The 22,807-nt window shown below is 38.6% G+C and overlaps 1 protein-coding gene across 1 annotated transcript; it reads left to right on the top strand.

Annotated features, from left to right (window-relative positions):
- Positions 1-4,404: 4,404 nt before the first annotated feature.
- PARD6B (par-6 family cell polarity regulator beta) lies at positions 4,405-21,983 on the top strand. The gene is made up of 3 exons (XM_062009117.1): positions 4,405-4,691; positions 9,885-10,107; positions 17,344-21,983. Exons 1-3 carry the CDS (start codon positions 4,626-4,628, stop codon positions 18,171-18,173), a joined length of 1,119 nt encoding a protein of 372 aa, XP_061865101.1. The 5' UTR covers positions 4,405-4,625; the 3' UTR covers positions 18,174-21,983.
- The last annotated feature ends 824 nt before the right edge of the window (positions 21,984-22,807 follow it).

The raw sequence follows: 22,807 nt of genomic DNA, 5'->3' as shown, positions 1-22,807 counted from the left end.
TTCTCATTCAGAATGAAAAGGAAAAATTTCTGCAATGGTAAGAAAAACTAAAACAATTCACTGGCTTCTCTCGTCTAATTCCATAAAGGTACACTCTGAGGATTTCCCCAGGTTACCAAGCAGACCCAGGAGTGCTCACAAGAGGTGGCCTTCTCAGTGTTCTTAAGACTGTTAGTCTCAGTTCTGCTGCAGGAATGTGACAGCTTTTTGACCCTGATTACAAAAGTACATTACTGCAAGTCACACCTTTCCACTCTTCTAGATTTTAGCTGACTCTTGGGGGTGATACATATGTTTAATGTCTAGGAATATTTTGTTTAAGTTGAAATGTGTTTCCAAAACGATCTAGATTTATAGCACATCAGAAACAAATGTTGATTTGACAGGTAGCATGACACAAAGACAACTTTTCCCATAAAGCCAGACAGAATAAACCAAATCCCTACAAACTGAAAGAAAACCCCATGACCCTAGAAAACTAGAAATATTTTATTGAAAAATATCTCATCTATTAATTTTAAATACAAACAATTAATTTTGTCACCAATGGGTACATAAATGTTGCATCAAAGTAACCACTAAAGGTGCATGGAGGAGGGTTGGAGGAAAGCTAATTGTTTTGCTGACAGCCAAAGAAGAAAGCAGAGGCAGAATCAGAACACAAAAATTGTTCCATCTCTTCAGTTGCTTCTTTGGTCCATCCAGTCTTTAAGAGGTGAAGAGGCATTAGTTCTACAGGTAACAATGTCAGTATTTTGTACCGTTTCTTTACTGAGCAAAAAATATCATTTGAAGTGTACATTGCTTTGGACCTACATGTCCCTGGCTTCTTTGCAGTAGGTATATAAACCCCAGGGTTGCAGTTCTTTTAGGTTTTTTTTCGATGCCTTTCCAAGCATCTGTACAAAAAAAGCATTGATAAAATAGACAGGAAAGGAGAAGCAATCCCTAGCTGCCACCATACTATTGATAGCATTGTATTGCTGATTTATGCACAAGAAAAACAACAGACTTTTATATCACTGCTTCAATGTCAAAAGTAGTTTTACAGCTGACAGTGAAAACACGTTCATTGCTAAACCAGCTATGGGTGCTTTCCCCCAAGAAAATGAAAAAAGAAAAAAAGACAAAACAAAATATCCAAAACCAAAATTAAAACACACAAAATCCTACATCTGTTACAATTTCAGGATATGAAATTCTATGTTTTATTATTATACATGTATTATTCAAATATTACTACCATGAATAGATCAGCTAAACTGCCAGGCAATGGAGTTTATTTGATGAACTTTGTTCTTGTGTTTGTATAGTGCTGTTGGTATGGATTGTATTTCATGGAGATAAAACACAACCAGCTAACCTTCTCAGATTTTCTCTCTAATGTAACACTTGTAAATTCACATATTATGCTCCAGGACTGGGAGTATTAACAGGATGTTATGAAATTTATTTCCATGGCTTCATGGGCACCTATAAATGGGCTGAACAACTTTATTTGCATTTATTAACATTGGATGTCCTTATGACAAAAATGGTTTGTCTGTACTACTCACTTTTTAAGGGGAAAGTAAAAGTAATTTGTTGTCAAATGTGTCCTTAATATTCTGAAAATGTAGTTATCAAAGTGTATACACTGTTCTTGAAAGCTTTCCACTTTGTAGGGAAATATAACTGTCATGCAAGATTAATGGATCAAAACTGCAGAAGCTATCAAAATAAAAGCCTATAAGTAGAGACTTTTTTTTTGAAGCAGGAGAATCTGTGGTATGACCTTCTAATTACCATTTTAAAATAAAGCCTCTCTTTTGCCCTTCTATTTTTCTCTGCTCATCAAAAAGAAACCTCAATGTCTCATCAACTCCGATTGAATGTCAGGTTACAATGTACTGAATCTAATGAACACTTTTCTGAGCTAGCACAGTGTAAATACAGTTTATATTAAATAGAAAAAGCAGTGTAAGCCCTGAGTTCTACAATAAAAGTTTGGGTGTGTTATCAATAACAGTTAACATACACTGGCAGACGTTTTCTACGTTTTATTCCTTGAAGTATTCTTTCAATTCCCCAGAAGGACATGTGGAATAGAATTCCACTTAAAAAGTGGGAAGACTCAAGATGGGAAAAAAGCATTATAGTGGAATCTCACTATATTCCATAGTGGACCTAGTGATCAAATTTGTTGCACCAAAACAAAGGGAAAAAAAAGGCCTCCTACAAAACTACCCCCAACTGTCCAGAGACTAGGAAACCCAACCTGTCTTTCAACTTCACAGAAGCTGAAACTGAACGTGCCGTGAATAGCTTGATCAAGATTGAATCACAGGTTTTACAGAACTTGTGACTAAAATAGCTCTATAAACTTGTGTTACAACTGGCACAAAAAGGCTGCCTCTCTACCTTTATCTGAAATCAAATTGTTTATCACATTCCTTCCTCATACATCAGCTCCTTGTGATGAAAGCAAGCCAGTGATTAATACTTTTTATTAGATGAGTTCCAGTGACTTGAAATGAATTTGCCCTGACTCCTTAAGCATGCTACCACACCCACTGCATGGCACTCCAGCCATGCTAGGAATGCACCATAGCAAAAATATTATCTTAGATGATACCTCATAAATCTATGGCAATAAAATTAGCTGCACGAAGGCTTCAAGCACAAGCCACCTTCTGGAGGTCTCTCCTCTCTACAAAAGAAGAGGGAAACCAATAGGTTTAAAAGCATGGAGAAAGCACTGTTCTCTTCTGTCACTTGCACCCCTGTGCTTTTCTGTAGCTCATTAAGCATAAAGTATGCTGTGTAAGACAGAAATGGAAAGCAGTCCAAACTCTTTTCAATTTTGTAATTACAAAGTGACAAAATATGAGGTTTTATCCAGGTCTTGCTCACATAGCTGTAATCTGTCTTCCATTACACCAGGGCCATAGATTTTATCTAAATTTACAGACTGAATTCTCTATCTATCCTTTTGCATTGTAAAACCAAAACATACTAGATAAAGGATGGGAAGACTTGAATTAGCCTAGACACTGACAGCAAACTATACTTAACAATAAATGACATCCTCTGTACGAATTACAGCTTGTCTTGGCTTGAGTGATAGTTGTAATTTCTTTGCCTTTGGCATGATGAGAGTTAAGAGCAACCGTACAAAAAATGGCAGCAACTTAAAAGTGATTCAGCACTGGATGCTATTTTTTTAATTAGATTACCAAGTGAGACTTGAGAACTGACTAGACACTCACACCTTGCCTCAACTATGAGGAGTTGTTTGAACTTCCTCCACAGCCATCTACGTAATATCTACGCAAGGATACTTCACATTGAGTTCTCCTCTAGCACGTTTATAGATTAGGGAGAGACCTGTATTTCAAAAGTTTGTTGACATACCTAAATTAATCCACATGCTTCCTTCTTGCCAATACATACAATTACATAAGTGAGAAGTAATTTTTCTTCAGATTGTAAGGTGTTTATGGATTCTCTACTATGGATTTTTGTCAGGACTTCTCTCAGGGTAGCTAAACAGACCTTTACATGAAAATAATTGACCTATCTCAGAATTAAACCAACAAACAAGGTTACCTAAGACAACCACTCTCACATGTTACCAGATCTTGCAACATTATTTGTGGTTCAAATGAAAACAAACTGCACGAACACCTTCACACCTTGGATGAGGATGCTGATGCACATCAAGAGTAAAAAAGTTCAAACGTGTAGCCCGATCTGGACTTATGCAGTCAATACATAAACTAAAACTGGTGCACTTTCAGTGTCAAATTCGCAGGATCCCAAGATGCCCGAGGTGTCTCGATGTCACCTGCCTTCAGGGCAGCCTGTCTCCGAGCAGAGGGGCTGCCAGGCGCCGAGGCTTGCAGTGCTGCCAGCCACACTTGCCCACGGCTGTGCCAGAGCGCGGAGGTGGGGCCAGAGGCTCGCGGCCTGGGGCGCGGAGCGAGGCCAGCCCGGCCACAGCGCAGGGCAACGCGCTGAGGCGCCTGAGGAGCAAGCAGGCCAGGAACTGCACTTCAGCCACTGCAGCCCCGTGTGTACGCACCAGACCCGGCTACTCCAGGGCAAAGGTTGCTGAGGCACATCCCACACCTGCTCCCTGGGAGAAGGAAGAGGGGGGAAAAAAAAAAGCCACACGTTTCCTCATGACACATCAGCGCCTCCCGCTCCCCGTCACCCGCGCACGGCCGCTGCCTCCATCTTGCACCCCGCCGAGCCGGGCGCAGGTGCGCGGCCGCTCCCGCCACGCGGCACTACGCATGCGCGGCCGCGGCAGGTGCGCGGCCCCGCCCCCCGCCGGCCGGCGCCCTCCCTGCGGCGCAGGCGCTGTGGGGCGGCCGCCCCGCCCCGGCCCCGCGGCTGGCCGCTGGCTCGGCGGCGCGGCAGGTGCCAGGAGCCGCTGTGGCCCCGCCTCCTGCCCCTGTCTGAGGGCGGCGGCGGCGCGGCGGCAGGAGCCGGCGGAGCGGCCGTGGTTGCCGGGGGCATTTGGCTTCGGGCGCGCGGCTCGTCTTCGTCTTGTGTTTCTCTCCCCTTCCCGCAGCGTGCTCGGAGGCACCCGAGGAAGAGAGAGGAGAGAAGACGAGACGAGACACCGACTCTCCGGCAGCATGAACCGGCCTCACCGCGGGGCTGCGGGCAGCCGAGGCCTGGGCACTATGGAGGTGAAGAGTAAGGTGGGTGCTAGTCACGGCGGCTGAGGGCCGCGGGCGGTGTCGGCGCCGCTGGGACGAGAACGCGCCGGCCCAGCCTGGCCCTGCCCTGCGGGGGTGTCTGGCCGTAGCGTTGGCTGTGGAGAAGGGCGGTGAGGGGACGGGGGGCAGGGAGAGCTGCTGACTCACCTGCCGGAGGTGGCACCGGGGGCGAGGGGCTGATGTCCACCAGTGCGCGGCCCTGGTGTCGCTTGAGCGGGCCTGAGGCCGCCGGGCTAAGGCGGTGGTCCCCGCGCTGCGGCTGGCGGCGGGCACCCTTCCCCACCTGCCCGCCCCTGCACCAGCCGGCTCCCTCTGGTCTCCTCAGCCTGAGCTGAAGCAGCGGGAGTGAGGGAGGTAGCATAGCGGGGGCAATGTCGACAGGGGGGAAGTAAGTCAGTGTTTTTGAAGCGTTTTACGGAAACAGATTAGTGGAGTTGACTCCTTTGGTTCTGCATAGGCTAGAAAACATACGGAAAAGTAGGTGTCTGAGGAAAGTTTATCATATCTGGGCCAAAAGAGATACATGGCGTTATGATTCACACTCCAAAACTTGTTACTCATCTGAAAAAGAGTGCATTTGTTTAACTTACTGTTTCTGTACTTTTAAAAAAAATGTAACTTATTGACTGTGTGTTTCTGTACCCTTGTTTTGGTGGTGTAGGTAGAGGTAAACTAGCTAACATCTTAAAGTAGAGCTTGCTGCCTTTTAGAGGCTATCTGAGGGTTGTATAGTGGCAATTATTTTATGAGTGTGTATGTGTGATAGCTTATATCAACAGTTTCTTGATGTCAAAGCTTTACATAATTCTGCAGATTCTCTCATGAGTGTATCAGTCCATTTGTCCTGATGTTGGTCTTTCAGGTGAAGGTTAGAGAAAGTCTTGCCGACAGAACTTTGATGTTCTGGAAGCCATTTTTGTTTTGTTTATAATTAATATTTTATCGACATGGCATTCAGCAGTTGACAATTGTAAAAGTGTTGCGTGTGCAGTATTAGGTGGAGTGTCAACCGATTAGTTAAATTAATGTGTATAACTTCAGTTAAAACCCCCTTTTCATTGTCTGGGCAAATTGTGCTTGCATCTATGTGGGAATGGGTTTTCTTCCATTAGTAGATATATATCTTCTGTGGGCTTTTTTTTAAGCTGGTTTACAGTGGGCTGTCTGTATTGTGTACCTTCCTTTCCCCGCTAATCAAAGATTACAGTGGCACTATAGGTGAAGCAGTCAGGACTTGTGGTTTTGTGTGGGTTATTTTTAAGGATAATGTACTGCTGAAACTTCCAGAAAACGTGTGGTTAGTCTCTGTAGCATGAGTGATGATTTCTTTGAAGTGTTAATTTTCATGTGGAGAAAACTAGAAAGCATAGGAATAGCTGGTAGCTATGATTAACTAGAATTTAAGTTATAGCTGTGACTGTGTTTAGTGCAGTGTTTTTGTCTCTGCTTTTCTAAGATTGAACACAATCAGTAGGATATGTATATAAACAAAATATTTACTCAGCCCAAAACTCTGGGATCACTGTTCCCCTGTTGTGTGTGTGTACTTCCTTGATTTAAAATAGATATAGGGATCCCCTGTGTCATGTGTGTGTTGGTGTTTGTACAGAGAAGTGTGGAAGCTTTAATAAATAGACTGTCTCTTAAGTGCAGATTGTGAAGCAGGTTTCAAGGCATTCCTAGAACTACTTGTCACTAATGCATTATTTAACAGTGCCTTGATTTAATATAGCATAGGAGTAATTTTCCTTTTATGAAAATAATAAGCTCTAAAGAGAAAGAAGAAAGACTTGTGTGGGAGGTGGAGGGAATCATTACTCTGGAGTGGGCTAGGCTTTGAAGGCTTATCAACAATGTACAATTGATACTCCAAATCAATAATGGTGTCACAACTGACAGAGCCCAGCTCAACTCTAGTTGTAGTTATATGAGCAGAATCCTTTGTTCATCTAGTTTATTCAGTCTGAGTAACTGGTCTGAACTTGCCCTGGGGATTCCCCACGGGATATTAATTCTGGTTAGCCCTTTCTCTCATATAAACAATCGGGTTTTATACCCCAAACTAGAGTTGCTGGTGATGGTGTGAAAGTCCCCAAGTAAAATTAGTAGTTCTTTAGATATCACGTTTCACTCCACACCACCTGATGACTTGGAATATTTTTTTTTTCAGAATGTTACTGTAGCTCATGTTGTGTTGTTGCTGGAGACTTATAGCAGCAGTGTGCTGTTAACAAAGGGCTTAAAGATGTCTCATAAGTAAGTCTTAAGTGAGTGTCTCTAGTAACTTCCTAGTGTGCTGACATCCCTTGTACTGTTTTTCCAGATCAGTTACCAGTGTAACAGCATGCATTTGTAAAGAGCTCGGATGGCAAGAAGCCTTCTCTTCTTTAGTCTTTCATCTCCTCTAAACTACTTAAAATTTCTAAGTGCAGCCCATTTAATGGAATGGAGTGTGGCCAGCAGATCAAAGGAGGAGGTCCTTCTCCCCTTCTAATCTGCCCTGATGAGGCGTCATCTGGAGTACTGTATCCAGTTCTGGGCTCGCCAGCTCAAGAGAGACAGAGAACTTCTGGAGAGAGTCCAGCGCAGGGCCACCAAGATGATCAGGGGACTGGAATGTCTTTCATACGAGGAAAGGCTGTAGGAACTGGGGCTGTTTAGTCTAGAAAAGAGGAGACTGAGGGGAGATCTTATTAACATTTACAAATATCTAAATGGTGGGTGTCAGGAGATTGGGGCATCACTTTTTTCTGTTGTAGCTAGCAACAGGACAAGGGGTGATGGGATGAAGCTGGAACACAAAGTTCCATGTAAACATAAGAACATATTTCACTGTTCAGGTGTTGGAGCAGTGGAACAGACTGCCCAGAGGGGTTGTGGAGGCTCCTTCCTTGGAGGTCTTCAAGACCCACCTGGACATGTTCTTAGGTCTAGGTGAACCTGCTTCTGCAGGGGGATTGGACTAGATGATCTCTACAGGTCTCTTCAAACCCTACCATTCTACGTTTCTATGATTTGATATCGAGTGAAAACATCTTGAGGGTTTAAAATAAATGGCAAAAATGCATTGTTATACTTTTGTCTTTTTTATCTGCTTTGTAATAGTATTGAGCATATGATAAACCATGTTAGGAAATAATAGCCAGATTTTCTTGATGTTTGCACCAACTATGTATAAAACCATGCAGGAGGAAGAAAAATTAGTTGGGAAAATCTGGCCCTTTGAGTGCTTGCTGCAACAGGATTTAACATTTACTCCAAACTGACAATGAGGTCACAGGCTCTTAAAACTTTTATTTCTGAATTACATTTAAACTAGGTAGTGTTTTGAAGCCAAACAATTGAAATTGGTGCAATGCATTAACAAATCCTATGGCATTCATACTTTGAATAGTTGAAGGAAGATTTGAGACACACCGGATAAAGTCTTTCCCTGACGTCATTGTTAAGCATGCTGCATCTGATGAAGCAGTGATGGGAGTTCCTTCTGCAGGCTTTTCTTTGCTTTTCTTGTAAGCAAGTATGAATCATCCTTTCTGCCTCATTGTTAGTTAATGTTACAGCAGTTTGAGTATTTCTAGAAGAGGAATGTTCCCAGATAATTCCTTTATTTGAAACTTTTGTAGAAAGATGAGGTGTTGAAAGGTAGCTTGTTTTTCTGTGCTGTGTTTGAGTTAGGGTGGTGTTAATGTGCTAACAACAGGGGCCTTGTCTCCTTATTTTCATTCCTTTGTTTGTATGTGAGAACTGTAAACCTTTTATTCTCCAAAAAGTTGTAATCTAATGTGAGGTAGGGGTTGGTCTGGAGACTTGCTAATGTGCATCTTCACTTCTGCTTAAGGTACACCCGAGTATATGATACTGAGACTCAAACTTTCAGTCAGTGGGTATTTTGTTCTGTGTGCCCTTCTGTTCTATTTAAAACTAAACTTGTTTAGGAAGTTATTTCAAACCTTTATGTTTACTGTAGGTCAGAAATAGAATTCACATAAGAATGCTTCTTTTTTGAGGGTTAGTTTATCACCGTTCTAATTGGTATGCAAGCTTATCTACTTTTAGTAACCTGGCTACTGCTGTCTCTTGATTCCTTTTTAGCATCTTCAGTATGTTGTGTGTGCCTGATATGGAGGGTTGGGAGTAATTTTAATCCAATATTTTGTTTGATTTGGGTCTTTTCTGTGTTGGGCAGAACACTATTTTTTACAGTTAGGCATGCTAACATTACAGTTTGTCTAGTGTACATCAAATACTTATCCTTATTTGCACTCAATTTAGTTCTATGCCTGGCTCTACCAAAAAACAATGCTAGCAATGATTCAATAAGTGTTTGTTAAATAGATGATTCAGGAGACTGAAACTTGAGTGGACTAGGGAGCTTAATTTTTGTTGTTGTTGAATGATCATACTGTCTAAATCCCACCCCTGAAAGTACTGTGCCAGTGATTAAATGGGTTTGAGTTTTTTGCATATCTTCTGAATCACGTGGATACAACCACATTTTGAAGGAGTATGCAATCAAGCTTTGAATCTTGATCATGCAGGGGAATCTTTTGAATGCTCTTAAGAAGCGGTGGCTGTCTCCTTTGTCCCTCTCTTTAGGTAAGAGCAGAATTGACTTGGTCAGCTCACTAAAGCTTTACCAAACATAGTTTGTACCGAAAAGCAGCAGCCATTCTTGGTGGTCTTCTGGTCAAAGTGGCTTTTTCATTTCCAATCCAAACAACTGGGACTTTGAAAACTACTCAGTTGGGCATAGGTTAACTGTAGTGGTATAACAATCTATACATACCATTCTAAAGCATACTGAGTTTTCTTTGAAGAAGTTCTATGTAGTCACATACCATAGGAGGTTAATCACAATCTTGTTTTTGAGCCACCAAGTGTATGACTGTTTCATAAGCACATAAGGATCTGCAAATATTCTTGCACTAGTTTGTCACACTACTGCTAAGCTCCCATAATAGTGAATTCTGTGAACTCAACAATGTAGACAACTTTTGCGTACTTAAAAGTACATGTTTTGTCAAACTTTACAGGGCAGTGGGTGTGTGAGTTGGGAAGCAGTTTAAACTGTGCACTTGGGATTCCATAAAATTCTGGTCTAACATTCAAATCATTCTATGGTGTGATGATGTTAGATTTCTGCATAGTGATGTAAGATATATTTTGTTGTAGTTTGGAGCAGAATTTCGACGGTTTTCTCTGGAGAGATCCAAACCTGGAAAGTTTGAGGAGTTCTATGGATTATTGCAGCACGTCCATAAGATACCAAACGTTGATGTTCTAGTGGGATATACGGACATTCATGGAGACCTGCTACCTATCAATAATGATGACAATTATCATAAAGCTGTTTCCACAGCCAATCCTCTACTCAGAATTTTTATTCAGAGAAAAGGTAAGTGCACTTGAAGTCTGTAATCGTCTGTTTATCCAGTTATACTATGTTGCACTTAACAGTGTGACATATGGAGGAAAAAACCCTTCAGTCTTATTTCATCATGTTGAATTCCATAATAATTATGGATCATGAAAGGTATTCACAACTTCTTGCTCTTGCAAGAGCTTCCTCAGACAACCTATTGTACTTTGTGCTTTTTTTGCTGAGAGTTCAGTTAGGTGAAGTCAAGGTAAATCCCTAGCAAATGCTTCTTTCTGGTTTTATGTAAATAAATGAAAATAAACTTTAGAGTTTTCTAATCTGTACATTGGATGCTTTTCACTTAAAATTTCAATCTTGATCAGGTGAGAAGATAAACTATTACAGGATGGAAGTGTCTTGAAAGTCTTATTACTTGGAGTATTAAATGTCAGTATAAATTAAAGACTAGGTTTTTTAGTATGCTACTCTAACCACACTTTCCTAATAAAACATTATGAAGCTTTCAAAATTGCAAGCTTATTTCAGTTGGCAAACATCAAAGGAGAGTACTGCTCAGTTTGTTGGTTTGCCTTTTAAAAAGAGCATGTTTTCTAGGCATAAAGTTCTGGTTGTCTTTTTCTAATGTCTGCTTTTGTCTATGAAGGAAAAAAAATTGAGAACATATTTAGTATCTCCACTGAATGGAAGAGGAGAAATTTAGTGATATGATTTTGAAATTGTTTTAAACCAGAGAAGGGAAGAGAACCTGATGTCTGTACTTGCTGGTTTTCTGCTTACTTGCATACAAGCGTGAGTGTGCATATATATGAACATGTGCAAGTCCTGTTAGAATATGGTAATCAGATGCTTTCTGAATCTTTGCTTCTTGTTAACTATTAAGGCGTACACTGTTTCTGGTTGTTGCTAAGACAGGTTTATATTTCTTAGAAATGGGAAGCTGTTATCAACTTTCCCACTCTAAAAAATGAATAAGCTCCACAACAGCCTGATACAAAAACAATATTCAAAACCAGTGTGGCTGCTTGCCAGCTGCTGTGTTGCTGGCAAAATGTGTTTTGTTTGTAATTGAGAGTAGTATAGTCTAGGAAGGCCTATATTACCTAAGGAATTAACTATTTGCTTTAATAGAATCTAGAGGTGGAAAAGGTCTACAGTGCCATTTAATCTGCTACAGTAGCCATATGACGAGAACAGATAAGCCACTTTGTCAGACTGGGATTATTGAGTTTATATTTTAACACCATATGTTTTTAGATTGTTACTAGTGTTACATTTGTAACACCTTATACCTTCATTGTACCTACATCACCTTTAAAGTGTGATAGATCATTTCTTATTACTCTGGTGCAAGAAATTGTTAACAGAGTTGATACGCACAAAGCTAGAAATAAGATTAACTCACTGAAGTTTTATCATGCCAAGAACTGATTATCAGGAAAAGCTATGTAGAAAGTATCAGTTGTCATCACCTTCCTTTTCAGGCTAGAGACTTCTGGTGAAGGAGTTGTAGGGAATAAAGAAACCAGACTGGCATCTGAGTGCAGCACTTCTGGCACTGTACTTTGTTCTGAATGAGTTCAGACTACTTGGATCACTTTGATTAAATTGAGGCTTTGATTCCATTAGTATTTTTGCCATATAGAACAAAGGTTTGTTTGATAGGGAGGTGAGGGGGAGGAAGTAGCTTGATTTGATATTTTATTTGTGAAAAATTTCTGTGTGGTTTTTAATGAAACTCTGCCATTTAAAAAAATTTCTAGCAATAATAGTTGGGAATTTAAGATTTTAGCAAAAGCCGCTGTGGGGAAGAAAAGGTTTTTGCTATCTTATCAGATGGGAGATTTTATGGTATTGTCTTTTATATTTAGAAGCTGTGTGCAACTTGTGGAAAGCTAACATGAGGAATGAACAGACTACAGTAAAATGTAGAGTAAATGGTATAGTTTTTAGTATATTGACTCCAAGGAACAGCTTAAGGGGTTGAAATGAGAGTGATGAGATACTCTATTCTTTTTTGTTTGATTTTGGTTCCTAATTTATGGAAGCTAGACAGTTGTCCTAAGCATTTTGTGTATTGGTTAATGTGGTGAGAAACCTAGAGATCCTGTAATGAAATCAAATCACATTATTCCCCTTAGACTCTTCTAATTGTAATTAACTAAATTGCTTTAAAATATTTTAAACTACTCCAGTGCTAAATCTAAACTGGAGCTTGATATTGCCCAGGTCCTGAACGGCTATCAGCTTGCAGAAAACAGTTGCTTATTGGAATTTCATTCATCAGTTTAGCAGATTAACAGGTACTGTTGACATCTGGAATTTAAAGGTTAAACTGATGTATCATGATTAAATCCAGATGTATGGGAGTCACTATGTCTGTGAGAAAAATCTTACTGAAGATAAAATGGTGGGGAGGGGGGAAGGAGATGACAGTCTGCACAGGCCCTAAAGGGCAGTTTGATGTGGGGGACTTTGCATGTTAAATACAAGAATAATAGAGATTAAACCTTTAAAAAAAAAAAAAAACAACAAAACCATATAATTATTAAAGCTCACTTACAGGATATTAAATCACAATACACAGCTCCTGTGAGTTCTGCATGTATATTGCTGTGTATAATAAAGTGTTTGGTTAATTCATTTTGTGCCTCTTGAGAGACTTTTTTAATTGAGAAGCTTTTGGGTGAAAAGTAGGAAGAGTTGTCTTTTTAAACATCTCTCTGGAATATCGTAGGTGTTCTTAGTCCTCTTCCTAAAACTATATGATAAATATGCTTTATTATAACTTGTGGCTAAGTAAGAGATAAGATTTATTGGGACTTATTTAAAAAAATGCCCTCTGACATTTGGAAAATGGAATTTTTGAGGGCTAACTCTAATCTGCTTTGCAAATAGATCAGTAAAACATTAAATATGTCTTGAACAAGGTTAAATTGAAAGCAGATTTGGCATTTGTAGGCTTTTGATATAAATTCATGTAATGAGTATATACAGATTGGTGCCACCTTGAGCTTAAATCTACAGGAGGGGGAATATCATTCTTGCCCTGTGTGGACATTCTCCTTAACACTATCTGTAGTTAACACCTTGTCCTTTGGCTTCATGCCAAAATATTTTCCGCTGCAGCTTTAAACTGATTAGCTGGGTGCCAGAACAAAGATGCCTTTGTACTCGAGAATATTGCTTTAGAAAATTTGTTTAGCAGTAGAAGAGAGGTTAAACAATTTGTCTGAGATTTGCAGAGATGAGTTTTCATCAACTTTTCACTATTTCCTTTTCCCACAAATTATGTAACTTCAACTGTATGTCTTAAGGTTTGTACTAGTTTTGAATTAATAGACTGCTAAGACTAGTTACAATGCATAAAACCTACCCTCTCGTGCTTTATAGGTTCTTAAATGTTTTGACATGTGGCTTGCAATTTTGGAATGCTTTTATGTCAACAGTATATCATGTAAGTTAAGTTTCTAAAGACAAAAGCACCAGCTCAATGTTAAGATTTCTGGTTGTGTCTGTCTTCTGAAAGACTTTTTAAAGTTCATATCCCTTTACAAGAAATGTTTTTCTGATTTTAGTTCTTGTTTGAAAAGCACTTTTGAATCTTGTTTCACATACAGATATATTTACATAACATTTATTTCAAAGCCAGTCCTTTTGAAGATCAGTTGAATCTTTCTCTACTAACTGTGGAAAAACTTGATTTGTACAAGAATCTTAAGCCTTATCAGATGATAGTTGTGGCTAGGCAGGCTGAGTGGTGATTTCTGTGAACTCATTTCTTTTTGGGGAGGAAAGTTGTGAATAGTTCTAGATGTAGCTATGAGGTAAAGAGCTCAATCTTACTGTCATCATTTGCAAGACACAATAAAACTACTTATTTGATGTAATAAATGTATATGTTTGTATACCTAGTACATGCCAAACTTAACCCAAAGGCCTGAGTGGCTGGAGAAGTCTCCAGATTTGTGGCCTCCTATGAAGGTGAAAAGCCTTACAGCCTCTTGTGGCAAGCTGGGAATGTCAAATAAGAGTCATTTGATATAACAGAATCTGTAAGATACCAGATAATCAGACAGATCTGATTCTTTCAAAAGAAAGAATGATGGTATGCATTCTAAACTGCAGGAGGAAACCTCCAAAACTGAATAGCTTTTCAATGTTGCAATGTATAGGGAGGAGCACTTGTAAGAAAATCAATGCTAACAATGTTTTGATACACCATCTACTTGTGCTAGAGTGCAAGTTGCTGATGAAAACTCTTCGACATAGGTTCTAACATAGTGGTGCCAGAGAAGCAAAAGGTTTCTAGTGCTTTTAGTACAACAGTTGGTTTAGAAACAGTATACAGAAAATAGTGTATGTACAATCTCATTCTAAACCACATAACCTGCCTTAAGGTGTGAACAATATGGAGCTAATCAGTTGAAATGCTTCAAGCTTACTTAATGTCCCTTTGGAGAACTTCCCAAAGAACAGAGCTCTCTGGAGCAACTTGGTGATACATGCCTAGAAATTATGCGTCACTTGTAAACAAAAAAAAAAAAAGTAAAGCTTTTGAAATGAGGCAAAGTGACACTTTTTGTTATGCAATGTCTCTTCAGTACTTGAAATACTTTACTCTCATAAATTTGCCATTGACTGTACAGCCTTAGAACCACAGTTCTAAAGTATCAGAGATCTACACTACTTAAATGTGCACTGCACAAAGTAGTTTTTACATATTTGAGATCACTAAAATGCATACCAGCTGCTGCTGAAGGGGAGGGAAATCTGTGACCTAAAAACACAACCCTTGTGCTTGTTAAAATTATTAATTCTAATATACAATTCACCACTGTCTAATTTTTGTCTTAAGTCTTTACCTATACTATCCCTTTCTTGCTATCATTGTGCTACTTTGTATTTGACAGTAAAAGATTTAAAACAAGACCCTTGTGTTTAGTCTTATTTCCTAATTGCCATATCCAATTGGATTTGCAAGCAGTTGTAGTTTCAAATACAAAAGTGAAGCTATTACAACTCATTGAATTGCAAAAGTCCTCCCAATGTAATGACCAAATGTCTAACTTGAAACTGGTTGGATGGGTTGTCAGTAGAGATAAGGGCAAAACTTCTCACACTTTTTCTTTGATCGTAAATTTTAAGTGAATATTAAAATACTCCATGTTGTCAGAAAAGTCGGCATGTTTTCAGCAATGGAGTACAGGATTTCTTAGTGGCTGATCTTCAGTTAAGTAGATATCCCAAGATGTATTTCACAGAGAAAATGTGAAGTTTTTCTTTATGGAGGTGTTCCCCTTCAGGTATAGGCCCAGTCCTTGATTTAGCTTCCTTTTTACTTGCTCATCCTAAGAAGACAGGGAAGCTTATTTTTGCAGAGGCTGTCTCAGTGGGTGAAATGGGAGAAAAAAATCCCAAGATTGCTGCCAGTATGCATTTCCTCACATGAAGCGAGGGCACTGTGGTGTATCTGTGCTAAAGTAACATGTGTGGAGCAATTTGCATTACTGCTGCCTTCATTCAGTAGCTGTTGCAGAAACACCAGTCTGGATGAAAAAGTGAAAATATGATATGGAAGTGAACCTTAACTGTGTGAGGTGGATATGATATTCTAGGGAGACATCGTTCCCAAAGTCACTGAGATTGTCACAAAAGTGACTCTGGAGTGTAGTATGGCTGTGTAGACTTAGCTGTCTTCAATGATTTGACAAAAGCAGGAATTACTTCTGAACAACTTTAATACAGATGAATTTTTTTTGTCCTTAGCAAACAGTTTTGCCTTCCTTAAAGTATTTATTTTTTTAAACAAACAAAACACAAGGACACATTTAAAAAAACCCCACATTTACTACTATTGAGTTTATAATAAATGCCTTTGGTTTCTGTGGTAGGGTACTCTAAATGTATTTCTTTTCCTATTGCCCTTTATCTTTTAGAATAGTAAGTCCAAGGCTGCCATAGTAGACCAATCATTCTTAAACTCTTGTTTTTAGCAGCTTTAATGCCCGGAGAGGTGTTAGTACCACATGCTGGAATAGTGTTAGACTTGTTTTGGAACTATATTCTCTGTTCTATTTTGCTAAAAACATATGAAGAGTCCAGATATAACTAATACCTATCCATATATCTTCATCTTAGCCTAATAAAAAATATCTTGCCAGCTTTCACTGTGTACTTTTTTTCATCAGTGATTGACAGCTCTCCTGCAATTTCACACTAGGAAAGCATTTCATAGTCATTTCAATTCAGAGATTGAAATATATAGTAATTCTTCCACTTCCTTTACTGTACCAGTGACATCTTAATGTGGTAATACAAATAAATCCCAAATTATCCAACTCCCAGAGTTGGAGCAAAACAGTTCTGCTTCATTACATTTTTAATATACCACAGAGAGAGGAAAAAAGTCTATGTTGCAAAAATACAAGTGTAAATCCAAGGAAACTTGGATCAGAAAATGTTTTTGTTCCCTGTTTTGGGAAAGTTGTAGCTATTACAGAAAAATGGAAGCGTCTTTTGGTAAATAGACGTTTCACACAGGCCAATTGCATCTGCAGAACATGTTTTTGAAGTATTTGTATGGCTTGCATGCCTTCTTTTTTTAAAATTCTGAACCATTTGCATACTTCTGTATCAAATTGTGGCAGTTACAGCATTGCTTGTGTGAGCAGTTTTGCTCAAAGTATTTGTGTGCAAGATCTCTTTGTTTCTGCTCCACAGCCATTTTACCTACATTGCATGGGGGCAGGGAAGAGAGTGCAGAATGGAATAAGCTTTCTGGAGTTTGAATCCAGGTCACTTGGCTAGTTTCCAGGAGCTAGGCAATAATAGGCACACTGGCTGCTTTCCCTTTTTCATTCTTTCTTTTCCAATGATCTGAAACCTGAGGAGAGAAAACTTAGCAAGTGGAATTACTCTGAATAAAGTTAAAATGGTTTCTAGGAATGTACTCACTCTTTCCATTTCAACTTTTCTCTCAAGCAGCTAGAATATAGTTCTTTGTGTCTCTACTGCTGCTAATGTGCTTCATTTTTTTAATGTACTGTTTTTCCTTTTGTTGTAGGAAACCAAAAGTATTACAAATTTTTAATCTCGTAACATTAAAGCTCGTTTCATGTGTAGAGAGAACTCTCTCTTTTGTAGCCAGAAACCTTCTAGATGAGAGGTTTCATTCTGCTAACCTAAAACACAATAGCAACGTGATACAGAGCACGTATACAGTTGATCTAATCAATGTGCTATGTCTTACAGAAGATGCAGACTACAGTGCCTTTGGTACGGATACTATGACAAGGAAGAAAAACGTCTTATCAAATGTGTTGCGTCCAGATAATCACAAGAAGAAACCTCACATTGTCATTAGCATGCCACAAGACTTCAGACCAGTGTCTTCTATTATAGATGTAGATATTCTTCCAGAAACCCATCGTAGGGTGCGACTTTACAAATATGGAACTGACAAACCCCTTGGGTTCTACATACGAGATGGCTCTAGTGTCAGAGTAACACCTCATGGATTAGAGAAAGTTCCAGGGATTTTCATATCTAGGCTTGTCCCTGGAGGTTTGGCTCAAAGCACGGGCTTACTGGCTGTCAATGATGAAGTACTGGAGGTGAATGGAATAGAGGTTTCAGGAAAAAGCCTCGATCAGGTTACGGACATGATGATTGCAAACAGCCGTAACCTGATCATTACAGTAAGACCGGCAAACCAGAGAAATAACGTTGTGCGGAACAGTCGGACTTCTGGCAGCTCTGGTCAGTCTACAGAATCGAGCCTTCCAAGTAGCACGCCAAATATTGTAACAAATTTCATGCAAGGAGAAGAGGAAAGCGATGAAGAGGACATTATTATTGAGGATAGTGGTGAGCCACAGCAGATTCCAAAAGCCGCACCTACCAGCGAAAGCCTAGAATCTTTGACACAAATTGAACTCCTTCATGAGCCAACACAAAATGGATTCCTTCCTTCCAGTGAGATGAACTTGACTCATTCAGCAGGCAGCATTAGCATGGAATATGAAGTACAAGATCCAGATCACAAGTCATTAGAAGAAGATGGAACTATAATAACGCTATGAAGTTGCATTCGTATATTAAGTGAGGATGCCATATATGTTTTAATTTGGCTTAATATGTAACATTTTATACCTCTCCATCTACCAAGCACTACAGTTAGATTAAAAGGAGGGAAAAAAGTAAATACAAGAAGTTCAAAATTATTTAAGTTGACTAACTTCATTTAATTCTGCACTTCAGTGTGAATACTTCACAAAGAAGGAAGATAATTGATGATAGTGACTGAAATTGGATGAGGAAAACTTAAATTGCAAATGAAGGATAGTTAAGAGATGGCTGTGAGCTTTCTTTTAAAGGTACTTGATTTATTTTTTAAATATGGAGAACACTACTGGATCTATACAAGTAAACTTCCATCATTGTGTGAGGCTGACTATCTCGTACTGTGGTTTCATGTTCATCTGAAGTGCTGCTTATGTATGACAGAGCTGCTTTAGCCACTTCATTCCTGTTCTGAACTGCTGTTTAGCTGGTAGAGCTGTTTGTGTGGCTCTGTAGGAGGAAACTGAAAAATAAGCAGGAGGTGGGGTAGGAAGAGGTGTTTCTGGTTGGTCTACTTCTCTGACTGACACATTGAGCAATAGGGATATGTGTTAGTGGTCAGCAACTTGACAACAGTCAGGATTTGAATGTGGGAGCTTCTGAAGTGAATATGCAACCACAGGCTCATTAGTCAAGCACCTTTACTATTTTACTGACCAGGTAAACTTAATTTTAGTGACTATAATTTTGAAAGTCAAATATGAAAGTCTCTTCAAGACTTATGCATCCAAGACCAGTTCTCATTTTAGTTTGAAATATTTAAGGATATCATTGTATTTAGTTGCTAATCCCAGTAAACTTCAAAGAAATCAAATATAAACTTAATGCTATGGAAACAAAATAATACAGTCTATATTGAAGTCACAATCCTAGCAAAAGATTTAAAGGTTTCTACTAGAAAAGGTTTGCTGTAATGAGTCTGGGCTATGTAAAAACTGACTTTCTTCAAACCTAAACAACTTAGAACAGTTTCAGTTAAATCCCTGGGTTAAAAAAGTTTTAAATCAGAATGAGGCTTTAGTAGAACTTTTGAGCCATCTGATACTAAACTACTAAACTACTCATTATAATGAACGTAACAGTAAATGCTGACCATTCTTTGTACCACTGGCTGAGTGCTTTGAATATTACAAAGTTGCTGTATGTAAAACAAAATACTGATGACAAGTCCCAATACTGCAAGTGCATAAGAATGTGTGCAATCAGCTGCAAACTTATTAGGACAATTGCAGGGAAAGGCTTCCAAGCATTCCTTTTCCCCCTTTCCTGCTTTACCACTTTGGTACTCAGTTCTCAACCTGACTCTGGAATGTAAGTTGTGGCAGGAAAATGAGATGGACTAATAAGATTGGGGAGAGGGATGGCTGGAGCTTCTCACCAGGGATCCAGTAGTCTAACGTCAGCCTCTAAGAAAGAAGTAGGATGCTACCAGTTCTGTACTGTGGCATTGTGCTTACCAGAGCCAGTAGTACGGGTTCGTGGAAGCATGTTCTGTCCTGTGGGATGATATTTTCAGGAAAGGAAAGTAACCCCTTTTCTCCCCCCTCTATCTTGAGGAAACATCTACCTCTGGTAACTTCACTAGCAAGAGACTAAGTTTAACCTTTAGGCATCTGTAAAGGTCGACTTAGGATATCAGAGGCTAAAACTGTGTTTGTATAAGATTTTTGTAATGATGTAAACAAAATTGGTTCAGAAATTACAACTGTTTAATTTTTCTCAATGTAAATATTAAATTGGGATCTTGTGAGCAGTAATATTTTCAAACCTTCAATACCAATGGAGTTTAAGTCTCATAGATATAAAAAAATATTCTTGCTCATTTTGATTTATTCTTTGTTTTTATTTACCATTAATAGAGAGATAGCATAACAAACAATGGTACTCTGCAAATACTGGTTAGAGTTCTACTCCATCAGATTTCTTTATGGTTTTATCAGTGTGCAGATGGAGAGGCCCTGGAATCTTTTCTACCATAAGCAAGAATTTGGGAGTGTTTTACATGGTTAATAATTATTAAAAATGAAGGTACTACATCCAGTGAGTGTGAAACGAGGGGAAATAATGTTCATTCTGCAACTTATACACTTTAAATATACCTATTTTCTGTCAGTGCTGCTCTACACTTCCTTTATTTGAGGGAGTTTGTTTACTTTAAAATGTCTATTTTTTCTTTTATCAAAAGACTTTCCTTCCTGTATGAAATCATCAGTGGAGGGGGACTTTCATTTATTATGCTAGTTTGCACTTCTGTGCCTTTTGTTTACTTGAATGTATTGTGAATAATAAAGGAATAAGGGCACTTGAGAGAAGAAAAATGAGGTCCACAGATACAGAAAATGAACTGGTAGGCCACTTTGTACAGTTTTCATTCAGTGGAAAGATGTTATGGATCTAATGTGAGGGACAAGTATTTTTGCAGCATGGATAATAGCTTGGAGCTATTGGCTCACACAGGAGGGCTGAGTCTGAGAATGCCAGTGTTGCAAGGTAACTTATTGCTTAGGTACAAACACCCAAGGTTAGTGTGCTGCCAAACTGTGTGTTACCTAATCTGTACTTAAAACAGATGCATGAATATTTTGAATACACATGCCAGTATTAAGGACTTGTTGAAGTTTAACTAGGATCCTATTCTAAACTGCATGAGAATTCATATCTTGGGACCTTTTCTGCAATCTGATTAATCTAAATGTGAGATAATATTCTTTTGACACAAATGTTCTGTTTTACAGAAATTGGTAATGTGTAGTAAAAACTAAGCATTTGGGACTTGATAAAAACACTAAACGTAAAAATTTGTTTTTAGAAGTGTGTATTTACAGTTACAATGACAGACTGCACAGCATGTAATTGCTTAATGCTGCAGTTACCCTGAAGTTTTTGAAGTTCTTCCATATCTTACTAATGCATACACTGTTAATTATTAAATATTTTAAACTTGTTACTTCAGGATGATCAATGGTTGATTGAGTGGCTAAACTTAATTTTATATAGAAATGATACTGGGGTTTAGTATAACGTTTTTTAAAATATGCTGATATTGTTAGCCTTTCATTCACTACCTCCTAAATTTTTAACATCTTTATAATTTTTCTCCCTGGAAGAAAATACTTAAAGGCTTGACTGTTTTATATAGATTTTATCTGAAAAAGAAAGAAAATGCAAAAGCGATAGTGAGGATGCTGCGCATGATTGACAATATGATGCTGCTATTAATGTGATCTGTGTGCATTAAGTATCCTGTGTATGTACGTTGCATTTTCAATCCAGCTTTTATAAATTAATTTATAAATATCCAAATTGTTTGGAAACTGAATGGAAGACAAAAATTCCTTTGACTAGTGTTATACGTTGTGTACATGCACAGTGGAGGGACAAGTCATTCCTTACCTGCAACTGGGAGATACAAGTGCACCTTAATAGGAAAAAGAACAAATTCTTAATAGAATTAAGATGCATTTACTTTGAAGTTCCACTATGGTACTGGATAAGTCAAGCCTAACTGTGAATCATGTGTTTTTTCCACAGCTGAATTAAATTTAGGACAATGTTCTCACAAGCTGTCTTTAACATGTGTATTTTTGTGAATATTATGTATTTTCTAATTAAATTTTACTTGCAATGTGATTTTTACATGAATGAACTTGTTTAAAATGTCAAATATCAGTATTTTTCTTACAACTTTAATGTATAATGTACATTGATATCTCACTGAATGAAGACTGATTTTACAAAATCAAGCTAGATGTAGTTGTATATTAGTCTTATATTTTTACAGACTGGAATAATAAATGGATATAGAAATAAACTGTTTTTTTCTCAATTATTTTGTTGATAAGTAAAAATGTGGAAGGATATGTCCTCACTCTCAGTGTGAAAGTAAATTAGTTTCATATTTTTCTCTTGGGCAGCCAAGTGGGCACTGTTTTCAAAGCAGTCTTAAATGTTTGCTTTCTCTGCAACCAATCTCTGCACATGGAAAGTATGGAAGGGTTCAAAGCATATGTCCTTCAGTCCCATTTACTAACTTATGATATGCTTATCCCTGCAGTAGTTGCACATAACAAATCTTGCACTGTATTGCTTGCCTGAGGACTGCTTACAGTAAAGTTTAGGTCACAAGGCAGGGGAGGTGGCTCCTGAAGTGCTCCTGTTGAAGGTCTTCACTGTAACTGTGAGTATTTGATATGACTGTCTGTATTAAAGTCTTAAATTGAACAAACCCATTCCACTTGCAAATGTTTTCTACCATATCTAATATGTGACAGCCATTGTAAACAATTACCTAGTGACAAGAGACTTGAGTTTTGTTTATTCCTTTTCTGCATGGCTTTTGTGTCTGCTGGTCTTGAGGCCAATCATGTGACTTCTGTTCTATTCTTTCCTTAATATATGTGTGACTAGTTTCATTTCTGTGGTTCAGAACTTTCCATCCTTGCCTATGTAGCTATGAGGAGGTGACAGACTGAGAACAGTGTTAGAGTATCTCAATATTGGTATGCAGCTAAAAGAACCCAGTCTGCCTCATCTGTGCACTTGAGTCTGAGTGTTTTGTAGCTGGAAGAAATCTCTTTGCACAAAATCTTATGGC

Source organism: Colius striatus, chromosome 16 (assembly GCF_028858725.1).
Source record: "Colius striatus isolate bColStr4 chromosome 16, bColStr4.1.hap1, whole genome shotgun sequence".
Lineage (NCBI taxonomy): Eukaryota > Metazoa > Chordata > Aves > Coliiformes > Coliidae > Colius > Colius striatus.
The sequence above is the reverse complement of the archived record's forward strand: the minus strand, read 5'-3'. Positions and strand labels throughout refer to the sequence as shown.